This window comes from Hemiscyllium ocellatum, chromosome 16, assembly GCF_020745735.1.
Source record: "Hemiscyllium ocellatum isolate sHemOce1 chromosome 16, sHemOce1.pat.X.cur, whole genome shotgun sequence".
Taxonomy (NCBI): domain Eukaryota; kingdom Metazoa; phylum Chordata; class Chondrichthyes; order Orectolobiformes; family Hemiscylliidae; genus Hemiscyllium; species Hemiscyllium ocellatum.
Genome location: NC_083416.1, coordinates 37,008,349 through 37,033,699, shown reverse-complemented (window position 1 = coordinate 37,033,699; position 25,351 = coordinate 37,008,349). Strand labels below are relative to the sequence as shown.

The window sequence follows — 25,351 nt, the reverse complement described above, 5'->3', positions numbered from 1 at the left end:
TCCTGAAGGTGAACTGCAGGAGACTATAGCTTCAGTGTCACCGTGGTTTTGAATTCTTCACTACCAGTTCAATGCGATATGACTGCTGTTAACAACCATTAACATATCACCGTTCAGCCCTTACATAGAACAGAATTTGCTTTGTGCTGAGATTGAAGTCTCTGTGCTGATATATGTATACTTTGCTTCCTATGGAACAGGTGTTTCTAAACTGGTACAGATGCACACGCCATCTCTTGGGGAAAGATGGGAGGAATTGTCAAAAAGAACAAAACCTTGCATTAGTACGGCATCTTTTACAATCATCAGACATCTAGGTTCTTTACAGCCAATAAAAACTTTTGAACAGTTGACTGTGTTGAAATGTGGCAGCTACTTTGTGCACAAAAAATCCCCAGCAAGCTATAGCGTGATGTTGATTGGGCGATAAGTATTTGTCAGAATTTAAGAGCAGGATTAAGTCATTCAGCCAGTTGAGCCTGCTTATCATTCAAGGTAGATCATGGATAATCACCCACTTCAGTGCCTTTTTGCCCTGCTGGGAATAACTCTCCTCTGTCTTCTTTTTGAAAGAGTGCTACAGAATCTGTTACAGCACCAGAGAGGCAGATAGAGAACCACATCTCAGTGCAAGTTATATAATATTTATTTATTGCAATTTTTATATTAGTCTTTAGACAAAGCTTTAAAACTGCAAGAATTTCTTTCATAAAGTGGATAATTTACTTAATGTAGCATTAAAAATGAAGTGACAGTGATGTAGTGAACTCTTGCCTCCAATCTCCATTAAACCAATGCGGTTTCGTTTGTCCAGCATCTGTTGGATCTAACTGAGCTCAGAACTAAATTGGCTGGCTTTCTTTGTTGTATATGATACATGATAATTTGACAAATGTTTTGGGTTCCCCTAGTTGTCAAGCAGAGCTTTTGATGTTTGATACCACTTTCTAGATCTTAACTAGAATGAAATCAGAGGATTGTTATCATTATCACTCCAAATATTATGCACCAGTGCTCAAACAAATAACTTCATTTGTGGCATTGATGGCAGTACTATTGAATGTTACTTTAGTTGTACACGTAATACTGTATTTCATACATTTTTATAATGCATGGATTTTCAAGGGGTTTAAAATATTAAACCTGTTGGCTGGCAGGAAGCAGCTGGATGATCTGGATGGGATTGTTTATTAAGTAATATTTGAGAACCTCTGCTTTAAGCAAAGAGAGGAAATACTTGAACTGTTTTCAAGTGCACATTCCAGACAGTAAAATTTTTGAAGTGTTATTGCCTCACGTAAATTAAATGTGAAACATGCCTCGTGGTGGAAATCTGAATGTGATGTTTATTTTGTGTAGTGATCATCTTGAATTGTAATTTTGACATGCTGTGCATTTTACCAAAATTTTACTGTCTCAAAGATAATATTTCTCTTCTGAGAGAATCAGTGGGGCTCTGCAATAAGTGTACCAACAAACTAGTTTATGGGATTTCTATGAGAAGTCTGAAATTCTAGCACTTCTTCCAGTCTTGTCTTGTGTTTAGAAGTATGAGCCTACAGTTGTGAAATTGCTAACATCTTCATAGGATAACATAAGTTTTCATTTTTAAAAGATTTTGCTTTTGAGTGTTTTTCATACCCTAAAATACCCAAGTGTCACAGCATCGTTCTGGAACTGACTCGATTGTTCACTTAATTACTTACAAGAAATGCCAATCTTAAAACAAAAACTCTTTTAACCTTTTTTTTCATTTGCATTATGAATGGTTTGAATTAGTTCCTGTTTGTTTTCAGAACACCTCCAGTTTTTTTTTGCCAAATCTGTCTCTGATTTCTTATCTTGAAGTGTGCAATGTAATGCAGTCCTGAGCCATGACTTGTAACATTAAGAAGATCCCATGTAGTCTCTGGCAGAATTGAAAATAAATTTCTTGCATCATAGAATAAAAATTTTGTTTTTTTTCTCTCTTCCATCTCATTCACCCCCAGTGAGAACTCTTTCCTCCAAGTTCAGGGTTCGAGTCACACTCCAGGGTATGAGCACACAAATCTAGGCCCACTCTCCAGTCCTGTCCTGAGGGGGAGTTGCACTGCAGAATGTGGCATCTTTTAGTCAAACATTAAACTGGGGCCCTGCTTGCTCTCTCAGTTGGATAAAGTAGATCATACATGGCACAACTTCAAAGAAAGGGTAAGGATGTTCCCCTAGTATTTTGACTAATATCTATCCCCAATCAACATTATGCTTTTTCTAATGTCTGGCCATTGTCTCATTGCTGTTGGAAATTGCTGCCATACTGCAACAGTGACACAGTTCAAAAGTTTTTTGTTAGTGTTTTGAGACATCAACCATGTAAAGAAAGTACTTTTTCCCTTTTACATTTGTACATAGAGAGAGTATACTGCAAATGTGATTAGTGATTTAATGAGAATTTGTTTTTGGGCCTCTAAAGCAACCTGTATTGATGAGTTCAGGAATAAGACTGAATTATAATCGGTCAATTAACAAAGAAAGCTGTTTCCTCTTTTGGATTCCATGGCTCCCAAAATGCATGCAAACTCATCCATTGTGAAGCAATCAAGTTCACCTGCCAGGTAGTTGATGCCAGAATGATTCATAAATTTATCCTGAATCATTTCTTATTACAATATAACCTCCAAAGAAACTGTTGATAGAATTGCATTAAATTTCTAACCAACGTAAGTAAATGGTCATGATGCTGCATTGCATTAAGACTGCAGGTCTGTGATAATTAAGGTGCATAATTAATCTTTTGACTGTTACATGAACAAATGTTGCCATGTTCAGTAAAGTCCCCCGGCCAAGTGGCCTTGGGAGAAACTGAAGTGATCAAAAATGCAAGAGAGTCGATTAGTTTGAATGTTAGCTGGAATAGCACATTTGTAATTGGTGTTTGCTAATCATTTAGGTCTTTGATGCACAATTGAAAATAAAGTTAGAATGATCGTTTACAGTCTAATTGGATAGGCACATAAGGCAATTTGAAAACTCATTTAAAGCCCAACTATTTATTAGCAACAGTTGTTAAGAACTTTTGTGGTGAACAGCTCTATTACTGTGCAATGGTATTTTAATCAGTATCTCAATATAACATTGTTCATACTTTGTATATTGATTTTGGATTTCTACATATTTATAGTTTATGCCTTTGAATTTGGCCATGTTTGGCATCCTTAATTGTAATTACATTTTCACATTGTTAGCGAAAGTAGTTCTACTGTTTTTTTTCCTCTTGCTAAATTTCTCCTTCAACTTAGGTATCAAACCCACTGATCCACATTCAGGATATGGTTGAACAGTGTTCATCCTTCAATAATACTTCCATTTCTGAAGTTTACATGGTAAACCTAGACAATCCAGGGAAGATAATAATGAGTTCAACTTTATACATTGCCGTCTGGATATAGGAGCAGAATTAGGCCATTCAGCCCATTGAGTCTGCTCTGCCATTCAATCATGGCTGATATGCTCCTCACCTCCATTTTCCTGCCTTCTCCCCATAACCCTTCAACCCCTTACCAATTAAAAATCTGTCTAACTCCTCCTTTAAATTTCCTCACTGTCCCAGCATCCACCACACTTTTGGGGTTGCAAATTCCACAGATTCACAGCCCTTTGGGAGAAGTAGTTTCTCCTCAACTCTGTTCTAAATTTGCTACCCCTTATTGGAAGACTATGACCCCTCGTTCTAAAACGTCCCACAAGAAGAAGCATCTGTTCCATATCGATTTTGTCCACACCTTTTATCATCTTGAATATTTCAATTTGATCTCCCCTCATTCTTCTAAATTCCAGAGAGTATAGGCCTAAACTGTTCAATCTCTCTTCATACCACAAATCCCTCATCTCTGGAATCAATCTAACGAACCTCTGCTTTCCTGGCTTCAAAACCATTACATCTTCCCTCAAATTATGAGACCAAAACTGTGCAGAGTCCTCCAGGTGCAGTCTTAATAATGTCTTGTATAGTTGTAACAATCCTTCCTTAACTTTATATTCTATTCCTTTAGCTCACGAGTTTTGAGAAGATTTGTAGCTCAGTTTAAGTTTCTGGATGTAGGTTTGCTTGCTGAGCTGGAAGATTCGTTTTCAGACATTTCATCACCATTTTAGGTAACATCTTCAGTGAACTTCTGGATGAAGCATTGGTGGTGTAGCCTGCTTTCTAATTATATGTTTGAGTTTTTTTGGGATGGTGACATCACTTCCTATGGTGATGTTATTTCCAGTTCTTTCTCTCAGGGGGTGGTAAATGGGATCCAAGTCAACGTGTTTGTTGATAGAGTTCCGGTTGGAATGCCATGCTTCTAGGAATTCTCGTGCGTGTCTGTGTTTGGCTTGTCCTAGTACGGATATGTTGTCCCAGTCGAAGTGTCCTTCCTCATCTGTATGTAAGGAGTGAGTGTGGGTCATGTCTTTTTTTTGTGGCTAGTTGATTTTCATGCATCCTGGTGGCTAGTTTCCTGTCTGTTTGTCCAATGGAGTGTTTGTTGCAGTTCTTGCAAGGTATTTTGTAAATGACATTAGTTTTGGTGGTTGTCTGTATATAGGGTCTTTCAAGTTCATTAGATGCTGTTTTAGTGTGTTGGTGCGTTTGTGGGCTACCATGATATAAAGGGTCTGACTACTCCTTAACGAGGACACCCAGATCCTGCTGCACTGGTGTACCAGAAGTGTCTCACCATTTAGATAATAGGTCATCTACCCAATTTTTTGACCAAAATGCATGTTCTTGCACTTATCCATGTTGAACTCCATCTGCCACATTTTGACTCGCTCTCCTAACCATCTATATCCATTTGTGTGGTTCTTTCTTCATCATTACAGTTTACCGTTCCACCTATTTTTGTGTCCCGTCTAATTTGGTTTGATAGCCCACTGGTTTTAGTATTTTTCATGGTGGCCCTCAACTTAACTCTGGAAGTTTAGAGCTGAATGTTAAAACACAGATGTTCTTCAGGAAAGTGGATCTCCTTTCTCCAGATATCTCCAAGCCCACACACTGCTTTTGACTTAATGCCATCTGAAGTAGCCAGGCAAACCACAACATTGTGAGCAATTGCTGTGATTTTGAATAATGTGAAAGTTGGACAAGCCTTTTGGTAAAGACCCAAACATGCTCAAAGCTCAAAACTGTTGTAAGCCCTGGGTAAATCTTTCAGATTCGTCTTCCATAATAGCTGTGTTCTAATTGAGCTGACTTAACCTTACAGTCCGGTCAAGTAATATTCATACTTTAAACTGCCACTCCCACGTTCTTTGAATTTCCCATGTTTGGAGGAGGTGGCACACTGCTTTAGTCAGGTCATGCTGTACTTGGCAGATGTCAACATTTACTCAAATTCATGATATTGGATCAGATAATATCAAGGAAGTTTCTTGTTGGTCAGCACCTCCTCCATGTGGAACAACGTTTGGAGGGAAACCACAGAGTACTCTGGGTGAGGAAGCTAAAGTCCACCTAGAGTAGTACTACCATTGCCTAAGCTGGGCTGCAGGATGAACCTGTCAGTCTAGGTCTGTATTAGCTACTGAGTGAATTAACACTCTTGCTGTTTCTTTCAAGAACCTAATTGGTTGTAAACATTGTCAATTGTGATGTCATTAGGAAAAGTGACCATTGTCAAGTCTCTGTGAATAGCATTATGTTTCGACCATGCAGGGGTTCTCCTGTAGTGTAGGACAACTGCTGTTGATCAGACTAAGGACAGCTCCAGCAGTGCTAATCTGGGTATTTGTGACAATATGTGCCACCGCAATCTTGACCTGACATTCTGGCATATTCTTTTGCTGCTTGTACGTAAATCTCAAAGAATAATCCTGGTTCTGGCCTCAACAGTAGAAGGATGTAACACCAGGCAACGTTCCTCACAAATACTGTTGTAAAGGTTTATCTGCATGTTGAAGTATAAAGAACTACCTTGTCATCCTTGACCCTTTTATGGATTATTGAAACCTGGATCTCCGTTGAAGTCTTTTTTTTTGCCCAGTAACGTGCAAACCTAAATGAAGTTCTTTCCTTCCACATCCCAGAAGTCTTTGTCAATGTTGCAGATAATGTCCTGTGTGATCAGTTGTATTTTATCTGTCCTTGAGTGCTTAGTAACTGTTGATACTCCTCTTCCATACCCCTCCATTGTTGTCCTTTTCAGTGGGATAGTCATACTTGCATCCACTCCAGTCATAGCCACACTATCTACTATAATGGCTTCTATTTCTGTCCATATACTGTTCACTCCAGAGTCCTTCAAGTGTCTATCCTCTTTTTGATTGACATTGTGGAAAATGGGTTCACAATCCACATACAGCTCTGCCTGTCAGTATTTTCCATTGACTGAATCGTTGTTGTTAGTTTCTTTCTGCTCATCTGCAGTCTGGACTTTGGTGCATCTCCGTTTCAACATCTTTGTACCTGGCATTAATTCTGCATCCCTACCAATGAACTTTACCCCATTTAGCTACTGCTTTAGATAAACTGACCTATCCTATCATTCATGTTTTGTATTCTTTTATTACAAAGATCATATACATGCATCCCTGTTATACAACCTGACCCCATCATTACTGCGCACATCAGTAGAGTTTATTCTTGTCTTTTTTCACCTTCACCTCTCCGTATTCCTATTACTTAATGGCTGGTGCCCAACTCCGATCATCTACCCACCCTAAGCCCCAGATAATTTAAGACTATTCTGCTTAGCCTGACTCTTTCTCAGTTGCTGCGATCCAATATTGGTGTTTACTTTCTCTTCCCACCCCCCCACCCCCTCCACCTCGTCTTTGAGACTCACTCACTTGCACACATTTACATTTTCAAAATCCTTCACACTACCTCAGCCCACCCCTGACCCCCACCCATCGCTAACCTCTGGAAATGCTGACTGTACCATCTTGCATTCCTACCATTTTAACCTGACCATTGCACCAGTTATGTTTTCAGTTACCTGATCTTGTGTTGTGGAATTGCATCTGCCTCTGCCTCTCCTCCACATTGTTGACTCTGCAACAATGTATAAAATCAGTTTTGAGCACTACGTATCTCAAAAATAAAATTAATTCTGGCTCTCAGAGGCCTGTTTCTTTTCTCACAAATATATCTTTGGTATAAGTATGGGGCGGGGGGATAGCTGGGTGGGCTGCTCTTTGGAGGGTTGGTGTGGACTTGATGGGCTGAATAACCTGTTTCCACACTATGGATTCTCTTCTGTCATGGAACTGCAATATTGTGTACAGTTTTGGTCTCCTTCCTATAGGATGGATATTGTGAAACTTGGAAGGGTTCAGAAAAGATTTACAAGGATGTTGCCAGGATTGGAGGCTTCCTTATTTTTGTACTACCAACCTTTTAATTTTTAAAACCTAAATTCCTTCCCCCCCCCCCCCCGCCCCCACAGCCATCTCGATTTAATCATTCAGAAACGGTTGGCTGTAAGTAGTTTCCAAAAGATTTCTGAATGATGACTTCGAAGTTGACATGAGGCTGGTTTTAACAAATGGCAATGTGTTTCTGTGTGAAGTACTACATCTCTTCATAATGAAAATGAACTTCCCAAAGGAGCTATTTATCATTGTAGCTGCAGTACATAGAAGGAGTTTGTATGGGGAATTAAGTCTCTTTCTATTCTGGGTATTTAATGTCAACATTCAGCACTTCCATGGTGCAGGCGAACCTTTTCCATCTGGTTAGATAATGTGCGTTAGCTATAACCACAACAGCAGAAGAGCAGTCCCACTTGCAGGAGTGAGAATGTTTTCATCCTCCACACCAGCCATCCTTTTGCTCTGACTGAAATTGGCAATTTGAGTTAACATTGGTTAATGTATGACTCCTCATGCAATCTGAGGAGATGTCATCACCATGAGCTGGAAAAGCGCAGCAGGTCAGGCAGCATCCAAGGAGCAGGAGAATCGACGTTTCGGGCATAAGCCCTTCATCACCATCACAACTTGATGCAAGATATTTACTGCAGTTTCCTAATGCCAAATAATCAAGTTGCATAGTTCAGGGCTGACCCTGAAAACATTGTCAACTGATGGTTTATGTGACATGATATCTTTCTCTTTCCACTCATGTTTCACTATTTCTAATAGGAATAGATATGAATTCGGATGGTTTAGTAGCCACTGACAGTTTTTTTTCGTGCACTGTTCTGCTTTCATCACCAGTCAGGTCTGCTTCAAGATAGTCAAAAGTCTTCAATGATGTGTAGATCCATATTTAGGGCCTGAATGCTCTTTCATAAGACCGTGTAGAACATGACTTGAATGAAGTACTATCCACGTGTATCATGTCCTAACATATTAAAAAGATATGCAACTACTGAATTTTTTTTTTAAGTTAAACTGGTTGCTGCTATACTTCACGTTCCTGCCATCAGTGTGATGGATCTATCAGTTTCTTTTGCTCCAAACTTGCAACTTTATGAAAGATCAAGCAGCCATTTGGAGGGAATCCTGAAACACATTGGAGCCAAGGCTGTTTCTCAGATGGTGTTCAAGATTCTGTTTCTTGTATCTGAATTTTACTGATCAGCATGTCCCTGAATTTTTTTTTCTTGCAGTGCTGTGAAGAATAATGTGTTACAATAGATTTATAGCATACTTTATAAGCTGTGCATTCACAAAAAGAACATTGAATACTGGGTAGTTACAATTTCTTTTTGTCCCATGTATGCTTTCATTCTGCAGGTAGCTTTGTTTACGCACTCTTCAATGATGTTTGGGATTATACAAAGAAAAGTAATAAAACAAGGGTACATTGAATGCTTCTTGGACGTCAAAACCTATTTAGTAATTAAGTATTTTTGTGACTAACTTTCTGTTCAAATAAAACATCACAATCATAAAACAATTAAAAACAAAAACAAGTAGCTGACATTTTAAGACATTTGTGAAATCTGAAAGTTTGTGTGTGACTATTGACATTGCTGTAATATAAAGTAATTGGATTTATTCTCTTTTTCCATTGATAAGCTCCATGGTGCAGATTTTCAGATGGTCTGATGCCTTATACTAATGTCAAGGATTTTTGAAGCCTTGTATTGGAGCACATTGAGTTGTAACTAAACTTAAACTGTGGTCTTAAAAGTTTCTCATAAATTGTAGAGCTCCACAAATATGTCTTCCTGTCAATGCTGCGAGTATGGTTTGCTACTGGGTTGTATGATTGTGTAGGTCAGTGGGTGGAATAGAAGAACTGCTTCTCTAATCCTATTTCTAAAGAAAAAAAATCACCTCCAGAATTATCAGTTGATAGTACATGTTCATTTAAGATTTGAACCAATTATTATAAGGACAAAGCTGTGCTAATCCTGTTCGATGTGGTGATGATTTTTTTTGACATAGTCCTTTCCTGCTGAAATTAGTTAGAAACACTGGATTCCAGGACTGTCCCAAGCTGGTTAGCAAGAGTCAAGTTTGTTTTGTAATTTTGGTAGCTAATTACTGTACCATGTACATGCCAAATTCCATTTTGGGTTAATGAACTACAGCAGTACAGGCTATCGTTAATATAGTTACATAAAAAGTTAATTTGTGATTTTTGTTTTGGTGCATAGAGTGGAATGCTTTTATAGGGTCCATGACACACACTATTTGAATTGAAGTAGCAGGAAAGAAAAACATCATTGTATCAGTTTAAGCACATCTATCCTTGTAACACTTTTTTTAGTTGAGAGAAAGGATTAACCAAAGGTTCCTTATGGTGTGACAAAATTTACAATCACCAGCATCCTACTGAAATAAAATCTGTACTGGAGAGGACACATTCACTTTGCTTCCAGTTCAAAGTTCACTTTACAGTTCAGTCTTTATTCCATCTGAGCAATTGTCCCATTCAAACAAAACTGATTTCAATGCTCTCAATTTTATAAAGAGCGGAGAAGCAGATGCTTTCGTAGGAGTAATAAGATGCATGTTGTTCTTGTAGATTACGGTCCTAAATTTAAATCAACTCTGAGATGCTTCTCTCCCTTCAACCATTCCCCTATCCATCCACCACTGATGGAAGGCTGCTGTTACTCATCTGTGATCCCATGAGCCATTGTAGCTGACGACTCGGGGTGCCCAAGGCTCAGGTCAGTTGCAGACTGTAGTTCTCGACCAGCCACTGAAAATTCTGGCTCGACTAGCTTTCTGGCAGAATGATTGCACCTCCTGCCAATACCAGTGAGGAAACAGATGCACTGACTTCCTGTGAGAGGTGCTGCTGTCTTTGCATCACTGCCACTTCCACATGAACCTCCGTAGAACAGGCAGAAAATGAGTGTCATTTTGAAAGCCCCTGTCCATTTGCAAAGCAAACATCTGCCACTTAAGGCAGAGGACATGTTCAAGCTCAGGTCTGCATGGCAGCTGTTGATGGTCAGATTCTCCAGGGTTGACTATAGGGTGTTGGCGTCATGCACAGAAGCACTCTATAGGTTAAACTCCTCAATCGTGCTTCCAGCCGTGTTACTGAAATTCCTTTTTTTTAATTGTAGCCATTCAGTACCTAAATAGTTTGAGAAACCAGCAGTTTTCTTGTTGCTGCATCACTGAAGCCCATTTTGTTTTTTGTCCATTTCCCTCCTTCAGATTATCCAGTCAGTTGGTACTATTTCTATTTGAGGGATCCAGCAAATTGACTATGAATTTGACTACATTTCAAGGCTAGTTCATTGGCTGTAAATTGCTTTGGAATATCAAGAGGTTGTAAATGATATTGCAGAAGTGCTTCCTAAAGTAGTGATGCATAATCTATTGGGTTAACCTTGTCAGCTTGATGTGGTGCAGGAGCACCAAATGACCTTTTAGACCTTTTGCTAATGACTGTAGAGGAATGTAGTTAAAAGTGCACCTCCCTTTTCAAGGTGATTTGCTGCCTGTTAATTTGCATCAGTAATACCAAGTTCCCAATTCATTCCTAACACTTCATTTGTGGGATGGGATTACTCTCTCCAACGGGGCAGACTCCTGCTCCTAGTTTTAAAGTTTTATTCAGTGCCTGACCAGGAATGAAGGAAAGGGACAAGTGTTTTTGGTATCAAGGAAGAGCAAAGAGAGATCACTTACAGGTGAAAGTAGCTGTAAGGCAAAATGTGCAAGTTGAGATGACAGCAGGGAGGGTAAACAAAGACAGAAGTGAAGAAACCCTGTACAAGATCACCACTCACGTTGTCACTCGCTGTACTATGGTGTCTATGATGACCAGCCCATTTTCTTCCAGAGGAAAAGGTTGTGTCATGATATCAGCATCCTTTGCTAGATTCTCAGCAAGAAAGAGAAGACTTCAGTGTCAGTAAGGTGTTCCAAGAATGTACCTGCCAAACTGAAATGATGTAGATGTGTGAGCCATGTGAGGAAGTGAAGGTTATAATAATAGTAAGAGGAAGACGAATGAAATGGTTCAATGATTGTCGGAGATGAAGGAAGAACTTATTATAAATGCGAAACGAAAGAAGGCCCACTTCTATCTTGTAATTTTTTAAAAATCTAGCTTTCAGTTGCATAGTGAGGAGAGTGGAATTTCTGATCATTGCCATCAATCTGTATCAATTAGTTATCGACAGACTAAGATATCGCATGAAGAAAACCTCTCAGGGAATCATAGCTCCAAAGTTAACACTTTCCTCCAAGCATCTGAATAATAATATTACTCAGTACTCTTTCCAAAAATGCTACTTGTAAAAAGAAGTCTTTCAATTTTCATTTAAATGAATCCATGATAACTGTTTCACTGTTTCTCTGCAGAGCCTAGCATAGATTGGTTGTTTTCTGATTCTGTTGTTCTGGTCAAGGTGAAATAGCTTGTCACTGTCTGTTATTGAGTGCTTTATAGGATCCTAAAGCAATCATGTCATCTCTTAGCTTTTTCTTTTCAATAAGAGTTTGCTCCATTTACAGACTGTTTCTTCCATAATTCAAGCACTCTTATATCCTTTAATTATCTACAATATTTTTTCACACTGCAACCACCAGAACTGTAACCAGTGTTGTAAGTATAATTTCACCAATAAACAGACCGGATTACCAGACTACTATCTTGGCTCAATATTGACTTCAATACATCCCAACGTTTGATTTAGTTTACTCGCTGCCACCAAGCGTTCTGAGATAGTTACAGCCATCAGTCAGGTTCCTGGTATCTCATTCAGCAATAATTTATTCCTGTTTGATTGACAGTTCTTTCCTGATTTTGGTTTTTGAACAGAATGGTGGCGACTTAAGGTGATAGTTCAATTCTTCCTTGATATTTCAACATTTGTTATCATCTGTCGGCAGCTAAGCTCCTGGCATTGTGCTTTGAAACTACTTGCCATTTGCAACAAAGTTATTTCCAGAATGGTTTTCAGCCATCACATTTCCTTCAGGTCAGCAGGAGTCTGTTCCTGTCAACAGACTATAAATGTGCCTGTATTACTCCTGGCCATTTGAGACCTTTTAACTACATTCCTCTACAGTCATTAGCAAAAGTGCACCTCCCTTTTTGAGGTGATTTTGCTCCCTTTAATTGGCATCAGTGAATACCAAGCTCCCAGTTCATTCCTAGTACTTCATTTGTGTGATGGGGTTACCTATCCAATGGGGCACCCCACTCAACTCTTCTGCATCCCCTGCATGATAGCACCTAGTCCTTTAGACCCCTTTCTCCCCCACCCCAACCATTCCCCGCCCAACTCTGGGGTTTCTCATCATCTCAGGTCAGCTGTGACTGCCCTTGGGACTCATTCTGGAGTTCTGACAATGATCATGAGTTATCTTTTCAGCTGCCTTTACTTCTCACCCCCCACCCAAACTATATGAGCAAAAAATTCCCCACCAAAAAAACTCCGTGTAAGCAGTTGTATAAAATTACGCCTGTGTCAAATGAACTGTTTTTAAATGATGACTTTCCACTGAGGTACGACAGATTTCTCTGAGGACTTACAGATGTGTATATTTTGCTATAAGCAGAAGCTTGCACTGAATCGAGGTTTGACAGAAAGTGTCACTAACACTCTGCATCTGGATAAGGGAAACGCATCATACAAGCAGATCAGGAGGGCTCAAACGTTCCCTTTTTCCATTATCTTATTTAACTGCTGCAAGTTGTTTTGTTATGTAAATTATACCGACTAATTTAGTGAATATATAATTGTTGTTGTACTGTGGTCAGAACAGAACTAATTGAGTAGGTTTTCTTCAGTTTAACAAAGAAAGACTTGCATTGTACTCATTCTGACCTTTCGTAAAATATTTTACTCTGCTCTGACACACACACACACACACACACACACACACACACACCCCTACCTTCTCACTCGCTCTCTTTCACACACAAACTCAATATTCAGACACACCCATGAATAGATTAGAGTCCATGAAATTAAGTGAATATACTGTCTGTAGTTTGGTGATTCAGCCCACAACAGGCTGAATTCATTGGGTCTTTTCATTGTTCCCGATGCTTCCACTTGAAGGATTTGGATGGTAAATTTGGTTTTTCCTTTGGAAACATGGTGCTGAGTTGAATTCTTCGTGGAAATGTTAGTATCAAGGATATCCCGAGGATGGTCATGGTCAGTAAATGGTTCAAAGGTGGATTAGGGAGGGTAGGGATGGACTCTACCTGTGTCCTCTCTCTTTGCATCTCAGTTGCTTGTTGTCTTTCCTGCAGAATAAACAGATACAGTACTTGAATAGATAAATGCTCGGCTTGTCACATAACATTTCTCCAGTTGCCCAAGGCATCTAAATAAGGCTGTTGTTAACGTATTCCATGGGTAATCTGATAGGTTGTACCTAAGAAGCTCTCTTAGCCATGGTTCCATTGTCCATCTTTTCTAAATCAACCTGTTCAGACAGGTTATGTTACGCTTCAGGCACAGGTAGGACTGGAATTAGGTTTCCTAAGTCAGAGGAAAGAACACTACCACTGCACCACTTCAGCTCTGTGATCAGGCTTACTAGTTTGTCTTCAGCAGTTGGGTGATTGCTTTGATGAGAGGACAGGAGTTGGGGGGTCTGTAACATTGACCTGCTACCATTGACATTGTGTTTTACAGGCTATCTCAACAGTTTGAGGTGAAAGTAATGCAGGTTGGGGTGTAACCATCTTTAGCTGTGAGCCCAAATCATCTATAGCCTCTGTTTAAATCTTTTTAGTTTTTAAATATTTAAATATTTAAATTTAAGTTTTTAAATTGAAAAATCGTTATTTGACATAAAATATATTTTCATGATGACATCTTTGAATTACTTGATGACAATATGAACAGTAATCCATGGGATGCTTAATATTTAGGCAGTGTGTGGACTTAACAGGTCAGCTAGAAAATGTAATGAGAAGCTCTGGAACAGGTGGCACCTCTGGGGCTCCTAGCTCAGAGGTAAATGCATAGCACCACTGCAGTAGAATATCCCTAGCATGTGGACTTCAAGAACCCTAAATTGAGGAGCCTACTGTAGTTGAGAAGATCGGTTTATTTGGCAAGTAGACATTGAATGATGCCGTATATGATTTTGTTAAGGCTTTTGAAAGGAGTGAAAGTGAATGTGTAGAGACCACAGCATCATAGTTATGAAAGAATGAGAGTTCTTCAGCATAAATGTCAAAATCATAAACACAACCAGAAGGCAGCAGGATGTAAATATATTTAAACATTTTTTGTCTTAAGTATACATTTAAAAAAATGCATTCCCCTTTACAATAATTATATATGAATACAACAACTGAAAACATATGCCAGCAATGGTGATTATTTAATTCACCAAGTATGAGGTGACAGAGAACATGAATAAGAAATAGTCTCTGTTTTAAAGGAAAATAACTTGGGAAGAGTATTGAGCCAGGAGAGACTGAAGCTAGTTTCAGTAGATTGATAATTACTTTTCAATTTCATTGATTTAGAAAAACATGTTCTGAAAGTGCGCTACCAAATTGCATTAATTTAAAAAGCAAAGCTCTGCTGCTCATATCACAATCTCCATATCATTTATTGCTCAAAATCCTGACCTGAAGCTACTCTGAATGAAATCACCCTTTTCACTTATTTAAGTATTAAATATTAATTGAATAGCAAAAGTGGAGTGTCTTTGGATCTTGTTTTTATATTTAAACAGTGGGAAATTCCAGGTACCGAAAATGCAGAATCATACATTATCAGTGATCATCTTTCTGTTACAATTAAGTGCATTCCCAAGTGTGCCAGATTCTCTTCTGATTCTGAAGCCTTAACCACTTATTCCTTACCACTTTCCCTCCTCCACAATCCACTCTTCATGTTCCATGCAGTCCTTTGGCAAACTTCAATTCTCTCTCAGTTTTTGTGTTTCGTAAACCAAAAAAAAATCATTTATTACAAAGCAAATTTCCTTACTGCTGCTATTATTAAAATCTTCTATTCTATTCAAGTGCTTTTGGCATCCTGCTGACTTGGTTTAGTTTAAAAATCTAACTTAATTTAATTTGGAGAACAAAATGCCAAAGGATTAAACAATGGCTTGGTCTGAATTCCATTTCCCATCCTGTTAAATACTGACTTGTCCCAGTTTCCTTTTAGTTACTTTGTGTGCAAGTTAGACAAAGGCAGTTGCGTCTTTTATTGACTTTTTGTGACATCTTGTAATTGCAACTTTGTAAATGACTTTTTAATGTTGGTGTCTTTGAATGACATAATTTCTTGATAAAAATTCACCACCAATACTGAAATCTTAGGAGAACCTCTCTTCAATTTCTTTGAATGTTAAATCTCCTTTGGTGTCATGTCTGCTTTGCAAATGTCAGTGGTGCTTAGATTACATCTGATCTTCTTGCATTGCGCTTTGCAGAGTGACGACAGTCCCAGCCCAAAACGCCGGCGTCTCTCTCATTCTGTCCTTGAGATCCAGAGTGCATCTCCTCCTCAGACGCCACCAATGCGACCATGGGAAATAACAGTGAATAGGCGGCCTCCCTCAGCCCCTTTCAACCAGCGACGATTCTCAGGGGAACGGTGCAATACACCAGCACATCACAGGAGAAGGTGAGTTCCACATTAAAGGTACATTTCCAGCTTCTCAAGGCATATACAGTTTGGAGCAGGGCTGGTTAGTAGTGGGAATGGAAGTTAAAAGAATTGGCATTTTCTATCCGTGTCCGAACTAGAGTGTCAAATCACTTCGCTGGGGCTTATAAGAGAATTCCTGGGATATCTCCTTTCCAACTGAAGTTTGCTACGTTGACTTGAAAGTTACAACATATAGCTGTGGAGGAGTGTTCTGTTGTAATTGGGTACAATGTTACAACTTCAAAATAGAGGGTCAATTCTTAAAGCAAGGCCTTTCATTACTAGAAATGGGGGAGATGATGGCCCAATGTTATCATTTGGACTGTTAATCCACAGACCCAGATAATCTTCAGGGAACCCAGATTTGAATCCTGCTACAACAGATAGTGGAATTTGAATTCAATAAATATCTGGAATCAGGAGTCTAATGATGACCATGAATCCATTGCCAATTGTCCGAAGAACCCATCTAGTTCGGTCATGTCCTTTAGGGAAGGAAACTGCCATCCTTACCCAATCTAACCAACGTGTAACTCCACAGCAATGTGGTTGATGCTTCTCTACCTTCTGGGCCATTTGGGATGGGCAATAAACATTGCTGAGTCAGTGATGCTCTCCTCTCATGAATACATTTTTAAAGAATTAGAATGTACAGTAGTATTCCTGTACCACAGGGAATATGTTCCAAGAAGCCTGAAACCGCGTATAGGAGCAAACCCATTCATTTAAATGGGAAGTTTACCTTTCCGGCAGCCCCCAGCCCTTGGTTCTGGAAGGCTCCCTATAATATGTTTGGGCCACGGGGAACTGAAACTGCAGAAAATAATTCCGTGTATGCGGGAATCACCCTGTAATGAGTAAAAATCTAAAATTGCCCCTTTGTATTTATTAGGAGTATTGGCATTGTGCAGAGAACGGATGGCCTGTCCTTCTAAACATTTCTCCAGTTTGCACACCATGTCTTTCAAATCATTTGCCTTGCATTTCCTTTTCTATAAGGTCTTATTCTTTTTTTCCAATCTGTCTTGGTTTTCTGTTCTTCCACCTCCCATTATTAAGTTTTTTTTACAAAACCTATCACGCACTTTCTTTTGATACTCTTTTGAAACTTGTTCCCTAGCCCCAACCACGTTTGTGACAGAATTTGCTTTTAGCCAAATTTTCCAAGCTGCTGTAAATGTAAAAAGTTCACAAGTTAGGTCGTTCTCCAGTTCCCAAGATAACTTTACTCAAAAATTCTCCTCGAAATTCACAAGTCAACTTTCACAGTCCTCTTCCAAACACCATCAAAAATGCTTCATCTTTCCCCTAATATGGATACCAAAACAAAACTGATTTTCACATGCCATCTCACTGACCTCCGTATTACCTCCTCAAACTTGTACATCTCACTCTGCCATGTCTTCAACATTTTTATGCTCTCTTTTACTATCTAGATCACCTGAGTTGAAAGCCTAAATGACCTATCTACCAAAATCCAATAACATTTTCTAACTCTCTTAACATTTCCATTTAATAAATAAATTCTCGTCTTATTTCTTCAAATTAATTTCATGACCTGTAGATAAAGATACAGATTGCAATGGCCCCAACACCAATCCCTGGTAAATTGACTGGTAGCTAGTTTCCACCTATCTAAGTCATGTATCAGTCCAGCGGAGCGCTTTGCCATAGGCTGTATGCATGCATACGCTGTCGATCAATCTGGTATGTAACTCTCCATTAAATTTCTTCTTGAAATGCAGCTGAATAGCTTCTACCTTTTGTAACATCCTGAGTTGAATTGCAGTAAATTTAGTGAGAGGTAACATATTCTTTCCAGAGGGAGAGAACTCCTGTTAGATCCGTGCCAACACATACTTAGCAGACCCTGCACTTCTATGGGATCCCTTATGATAGTCACCTCCAAATCTCAAACATTTTAGCACTGCATTGCTGGTCATTTGCGTGTTCTTTTCTTGGCTTTTTTTTATAAATTGAGTTTATATTCCTAGTTTCAGGTGAATCAGTTTGTAGGCAGTTTGAGACTTTGCAGTCTCTTGAGACACCTTCAATAGCATGTACCCACTTGCAGTTTCTACACCTAAAGCCCAAGGACCTCTAATCTGCTCCCCTATTAACCCCTATCTCGAGTGAGGAATTTATTCCTTCACCCTCCTTACCCCATGAGAAAAGTACTTCCATGTCCCAAGATGCCACCCATTGCCCCAGCATCCCCAAGTGGCATATCATCCTGATTGAGAAGTAACTTTGTTTCTGAAGGAATGTTGTGTTGTTGGAGATGCCAGTCTCCAGAGAGATGGTAAATCAAGGTTTTCTCATTTTGCTAGCATTTTAAAACAGCGGACATTTTCTGGTATGTTGACTAAAATTCTCTCTCCGCCAAAGCTGCAGTTATTTTAACCGTCACAATTTTGCATAACTCTGCTATGTAGCATGGCTGCCACCATTAACTATGTGAAACAACTATAATTCAGCAGTTTATAATGTCTCTAGGGTGTGATAGATGCTATGTAAATATAACTTTTTTTTTGCTCCTATTGTGTTTAAATGAAATGTTTTAAGAATTCTTTAATATTTCTCTCGGTTTATTTCATCTCCTACTTGTGCATTCAGTTCTCTAGCCTTCTCATACCATAGGGATATCACTGGGGTCTTGTATAAATAACATTCTGCTACTAGATGCAGTGCATAATTGTTATTGGATACATGACATTGATCAACCCTGCAGTCTCCATCTGGCTCCTTACTGCTGGTACTATGACCATTATTGTAGAATATTTTAATAGTCCTTGCCTTTGGCTTTCAGATGCCATGATGATTTCCTATTTTCAATGCAGATATTTATTGTACAGCAGGCACTAGAGGCCATAAGTGCTTGCAACCTTTATGTGCAATTCCAATCTGTTGTACACTGATATTTTATTTAGTACTAATCAGCTATTTGGAGGTCCCTTTCCAGAAAACAAAAATATATCCATTTAGTAACAATGAAAAGTAAAATCTCGTTCCCATACTCATTCCTTTCTCCTGAGTTCTCGCTGCTTTCTCCAAAGTGTACCTTTCCAGGTGACCTCTTGTGTTCTTGTATTCATTATTAATTTCCCATCTCCTCAATATCCTTTCCTATCTTCTTTATTCCGTATTGTCTTATCGCTCACTTACTGTGTACCTGCACAAGCAAACGCACTTGCACTTTTGTATCCCATTGTGCTGACCGTTTTGTTTGTGAAGGTATTCTGCAGTTGTTAATTTTCTCACCCGTTCCTCATCTCCATGTTTGTTGGCTGCCCTCAGTAAAATATGTTTCCTATCTCTTTTTCTCAATACCCTCTTCCATCTTTGCTCCCTTGAATTGCTGAGGCAGAGAGTTCTGTGCCTGGTGCAATGCTGGCTTCATCATCCATTGCAACATCTGACTTGACTGTACTGACCACTGCTCGGCTTCCCTCTCTACTCCCAAATGGTTCATTACAATAGGATTGTTCTTAATGACTTCTTCATTGATTTTGTTTTCTTCCACAACTACCTTTCTCCTTTTCCCCCCTCTCTCCTCTCCTGTATCAAGAGTAAGTTATTGACTTCTTTCTCTCCAACTGAAAGCATATATTCACCTATACGTTTTGCCAAAGCTCTCCCCTGTCGTGGGCGCATTCACATATATTCTTGTTCACTCTTTCATGTTCTCATTCTTTCTTGTTCTTTCTGTCTCCTCCTGCTGTCTCCAAACTCACCACATCCAGAACACAAATATCCTAATCCTTTGACTTCATTTGCAATAAACTGCTTAATATCAAGTCACTTTCTTGATTCCTTTCTGGTTAATACTGTGATTGGTTCAACTTTGCAAAGCTACTATCATCAATCCATTCTGCAAAAAAAAGCACTGTTTGACCATTCTCATTCATTCCTGCCCTTCCTTACTTTTGTCTTTCTAAGAATCTTGAAAGTATATTAAGTGGTGCTTCGAAACCTTCCCAATTAGCTGATGAAGGTGGACTGAAGATTGGAGAGATGGCTGAGCCTTCTGTGTATGATTGTTCAACACTTGCATAGCAGGGATGTCACGAGACCTGACTTTAAACTGGAATGAGCTGCTTTGTTATTGGGGTTATGATGAATGGCAATGTACATTATTTGTAATGGTCTGTGAAAAATCATAACAACGCCAAGTACACTTCGCATACTAGAACTTTTCGAGTCCCTTCACTGGAGTAAAATCAGATAATAATCAAAATTGAGCCAAAGCCAATAACACCAGGATGGGTGACAAATTTAATCAAGACAAGTAAAAAGATCTTAGGAAAGATAAGCAAAAAGACATCTTGAGGAAACAAGAGATAGCAATTTTGACTGTGGGTGAACTCTGAACTTTTGTTTCTTTAGGCTAGTGTCCATTCACTGAAAGCTTCAGTGAAGCTTTGTGAAACAATTTTTACACTAAAGTTATATTAATTCAGTTTTTTTTTGTAGCAGAAATGAAAGCATTCAGTGGCTTTGCTAAACCAGTAATGAATGCCTCTGTACTTAGATTTACGTTTAATTTCCACTTCCACCATAAAATGTACTGATCAGTTTTTAAACGTAACTTTTTTTAATATACCAAAACACACTCCAGTGTTGGTAGTCATATTTCTCCTCTGTATTACATGCTTAAGCAATGCCAAAGTATAAATCTGCAACATTTTGGATTCTGACACTTCTTTGTTGAAATCACCAATATTTGCATTTGATGCTCCATTTGACAGGCTTGACTCTTGGTAGATGCTTCATGGTTGAAGTGTGTCCAAAATGCAAGTGATTTTATCATCTTCTCTAGACACACACACACACACACACACAGGCTGAAGAGTTTGATCTACAATCTGCACGTGCATCTACAGAATCAGCAATTAGTTTTGGTCATGCTTTGGGGAGTTTCTACAGTCATGCTGCCTCTGACCTTTTAATGGGCACATTAGATGTTGTAATTTTCACTTAGGTGGTACTTGAAATGTGTTGAATTAAATTTTTCATTTGTTTTCTGCATGTGGACCAATCGGCTACAGTGTATTCCTGAGAGAGAGGATGTAGTACAGAAATTTGTAAAGTTCTTTTTTAGGGTGCCTTCATATCATTTGTACTGATCACTTTGATGCTGTTTCCTTGAGGCATTTCTCCATAGAGGACCTGATTAGGGAATTCATTCACACAGGATACAAGGCTTGCTTATCGAATTCATGGATGTGGCCCCTATGCATTTGGGTCCAGCGTGATGTAGGGCCGTGTTTGTGATTTTTATCCTGCTGTCAAATTCTAATATGGACCTTGGTGACTTTAGTAGAAATATTCTCGGACTTTGATATGACTCCTAAAGCTATTCAAGAATTCTGCACTGTCCAGTGTGTGGTAAGTACAGTGGCCTGATGGAGTCTGATTTTAGTCTTAAGCTTAATGCCATGCTGCTTCCAGACTCTATAATGGAGTTAGCCAGACACAGAACTTGCATTCAAGATGTAAATGTGGATATCTTTATCAATGGTGATATCTCTAAAGAGCACAACCAAACTATGATAATTTTTCTAGTCTGGACACAGCTGTTGATGGTTATATCTGATGCTTGGCTGTTTGTGCTTAATACTGACTGACCTTGATCTTGGAGACCGAAAACTTTTTGACAGCCCTCATGAGTTCGTTTACCATGGTCTAGATGCATTCTGGTAGAGGCTATCTTCTAGATACGTTCCCCACTGCAGGCAGCTGGAACACAGCTACTTCCAGAAGCTGTCCAGTTATTGCCTGTGTGAATTTGATGGAGAGACTTGATAGAGAAATTGAAGAGCTTCCTTAAACAGAGCCTGAAAATTAGTTTGTCTCTGGTGGCTTCCTTAGTTAAAGTAACAAAGGAGAGGGTGAAGAGTTGGGGGTCCAAAGCATCAGGATACCACAAAAACGTCAGACAACTCTACACAGGCACAAAAACTTCCAACCCTGCAATTATGTAGTAGACATAGGATTTTCACAAATTTATTCAGGCATGCAGTCTTGGAGAACATACTTTCAGAAGCTTTAGTTAGCTTCCCGAACAGCATATCTGCTGTCTGCACAAAGCCACACTGATTCCAAGATGACACTATCCAGAAAACTTGCCAGTATTTTAATAGAATCCTTCTTTGATCTTTTCATATGATTGGGTGAGGACTTACTCCTTAGTTGTTGCAGCTTACGTTTTTGGATCCTTCCTACTTCCAAGAGAGAATGCTAACACTCATCGGGTCTTGAGTAAGTTTTTCCTGATTCCCAGTACTCTTGACCAGCACTTCCCTGCTTGGACACCAAGTGGGGTCAAAGGGTCAAAAACTGAAGTTTTGAGGTCACAAGCTTAGACAGTAATGGCTATCGTGTAGCCCCATTTCTCGCTCTCTTGTGTTCTCTTCCCCTCCCCCTAACCCCCCAGCCCCAACGGCAGTTACAGTTCTCAGACGGATGCAGCAAGTTTCATGCCTTGAAATGGAGTTACTGTAGGAAAGTGTTTGGAAGCACTGCTCCTGATGAAGACTGTAGATTTACGAACACACTCTGTACTACACTTTCACATCTTTGCTGAAATGTCTTCTACTCCAGAGGCTCCGCCTTGTAAGATTGACTTGATTTGTCTTCAGCTGAAGAAAGAGAAGACAGGCTTTCTTTCTCAGGAAGGAAGAAACTGGCTTTCTTTCTCAAGCACTTGTTCATGTTGATGCAAATTATCTCCTATGATGTGGGGCTTTCTATGAAGGAGCTGTATGAAGTGCTTGCACGACCTTTGTCGCGCTACAGTTGGAATAGGTAGGCCATTTGCAGTCTTCACTTGGTAAAAGTATGAATTGTACCTCAGTTCGTTGTTGTAGTTTATTGGCTTTTGTAGTCTATCAGTCATTCTGCTTTTCTGTTAATGCTCAAACTTGTGCTAAGCATTTTTGTAGGCTTGATGGTTGGTTGTTGACAGACTTTGCAAGAAGACTGCATGTGTAGGCTGTTGGACAGGTTACGAAAAGTTTTCAACATGCTTCTCGGCAAGTATACTGAAATTTGGAAGACCAGAGTTTTGTCTTAATTCACTGTTATCGTGACTTTGGGCAAGGAAGATCAAACTACAGAATGGTGTCAAATTGTTAGAAAGGTCTCTGACAGTAGCAGGGTTCTTGGGTTTGACACCTAGCTTAGCCATGTCTGGCCACTTGATTTTACAATGTTTTGCTTGGATCTTTCATCTCTACTTGAAGCAGATCAGGTGGTGGTCAGTGCAGCACTCCGCTCCTCATGTAGCATGAGTTATTGTGACACCCTTTTCTTTCTGTCTGACAAGCACATGCCAGTGCTCGGATCATGAATGTTGCTTGGTTGTCTTCTATTTTCCTTTTCAGACAGGACATGATATTGATTATGGCAGTTCATGTTTGGCATTACAGGAAAGCACATTTCCATTTGATTTTTTTTCTTTCCAACTGCATGCTAATTGAGGATATCTGACTGTGGCATTGAAATCACCCATAAAAATGATTCTGTTGTAATTTAGGAATGATCAGATCATCGTAAAACCTCTTGTTTTGCATTGTCACTGTTGGTCATTATGGAGATTGTACTACAGTTTTTGCAGGTCTCCCATCTTTGTTGGAGGGAACAGTATTGACTCATCAGTTGTTTGTTGATGCATTTGGAAAGTTTGACCATCTCTCTTTTTTTAAACTCCCCAATGGCAAAGTTAACCTGTGACCCTCTTCTGTCAGAAGTAGACTTCTCCAAAAGGAAGTATAATTCTGCCCCCCATTCCATCTCAGTGGTCTTCTCCTACTCTTGTCTTGAAGCCCAGCTTTGACTATGCCATACAGTCTGAGTTCCTTGGCTCTTAGATCTGACCACTCTGACCTCTCATTGATTTAATGATCAAAGAATGCTGACATCCCAATAAGTCACTAGCGTGCCCTGTGATATTGTCTTTTTATGGGTTTTTTTTTCATCTGTACTTGTTATTGGATTGAATCACTCCCTATCTGCTGGTGAGGTAGCTTTCGAAGCTGGCTTTGTTTAGGCCTCTTGGTATTGGCTTTCGCAGGGGCGACCAGCGAGTTGTGCATCATGACGTGGGAGAGCTGGGTCTCTAGATGGTCCTATTTGATGCATATTCTACTTCTGGGTTACATCTAGTGACTGACTGTAATCTAAGGACTGCTTGACTGCAGGTCAAATCTTAAGATTTCCAGTGTGATTGCATCTATTGCTTTGTCCACTTCCCATTGCTGTGGAATTTGGCTGCATGTCTGTAAGTTGTGCTTTCCAACTAAATCTTTGTTATAGACGAAGAAAGGTACATTTTACCACCCCAACACACGCAACTACTTTTGCAGCGTTCCAGAGATGAGGATCCCAGTCATCCAGCTATTGTAAACGTTTGGAACAGGGTGCTTCTCTGCCTTCAACCTTCGTCACAGTCCATGCTGTATTTAGTCATTTCTGTAGTAAGAACCCAAATCTGTGTGCCACCTTCCATGCTGTAGAGGACACTTAGTTCTCCCTTTCAATACTTGTCCCTCCATTGTACAGCGTAAGATTACCAGGACTCTCCATGAGAAGGGATGGTTAGGACTTGGAAGTGAAAGGCTGTCATTACAGAGAGAGCACTTTCAGTTTGAGATTAGTCTCCTTTTTGTGAATGTGGGGAAAGCTGGTCCTGGTTATCAAGATTGAGCCATGTCATGACCTTTGAACCCTAATCTGACCACATGGGGTGAAATAAAAAAGGAGTGTGTTGCACAAGGTGAAATCTGTTTCATAAAATTTATCATCATACATTCAGAGGAAATAAACTAACTCAATTCTGTTGCTCTGATTCTGAGGTTGCAAAGCCCCTAACTTAGTATCGATTCCAAGCTGACGTTTTGAAAACTGGTTTGCGTTTCAATTGGTTTGTATAGTTTAAGCTATCTGTGTCGTGGGAAAACTTGTGTTGAATTTATACTCTTTTTAAGTAAAAGACCTTCCTGCGAATTTGGTACTGGATTGTTATTTTTCCATCAATCTTTACTCGTTATTTTTAGGGGAGATAAGAACAAAAGTCAGATTTAAGGAAAGTGACTAGATGCAGAATGGATTAACAATTGATAAGCAAGTGTATGCTAAATGATTTAAAACACACACATTTTGTATAAAGCTCCTCAGCAATCAGTCTGTTCATTCGCTGGGTGATTACTGCCATTGTGCCCATCGCTTTACAATAATTGGCGATCTGGTTATGTGAGGCTTTTGGGAAAGAGTGATCATAACATCAAAGAATTCTTCATAAACTGGAGAGTGCTGTCATT

The 25,351-nt window shown here is 39.3% G+C and overlaps 1 protein-coding gene across 3 annotated transcripts in view; it reads left to right on the top strand.

Moving 5' to 3' along the window:
• Window positions 1-25,351, top strand: part of rnf44 (ring finger protein 44) — a 142,810-nt gene that overhangs the window by 74,768 nt on the left and 42,691 nt on the right. For all 3 annotated transcript variants that reach the window (XM_060837137.1, XM_060837139.1, XM_060837138.1), the window contains one exon: window positions 15,814-16,007. In XM_060837137.1, coding sequence (XP_060693120.1) covers window positions 15,814-16,007 — 194 coding nt within the window. The remainder of the gene's footprint in view (window positions 1-15,813; window positions 16,008-25,351) is intronic.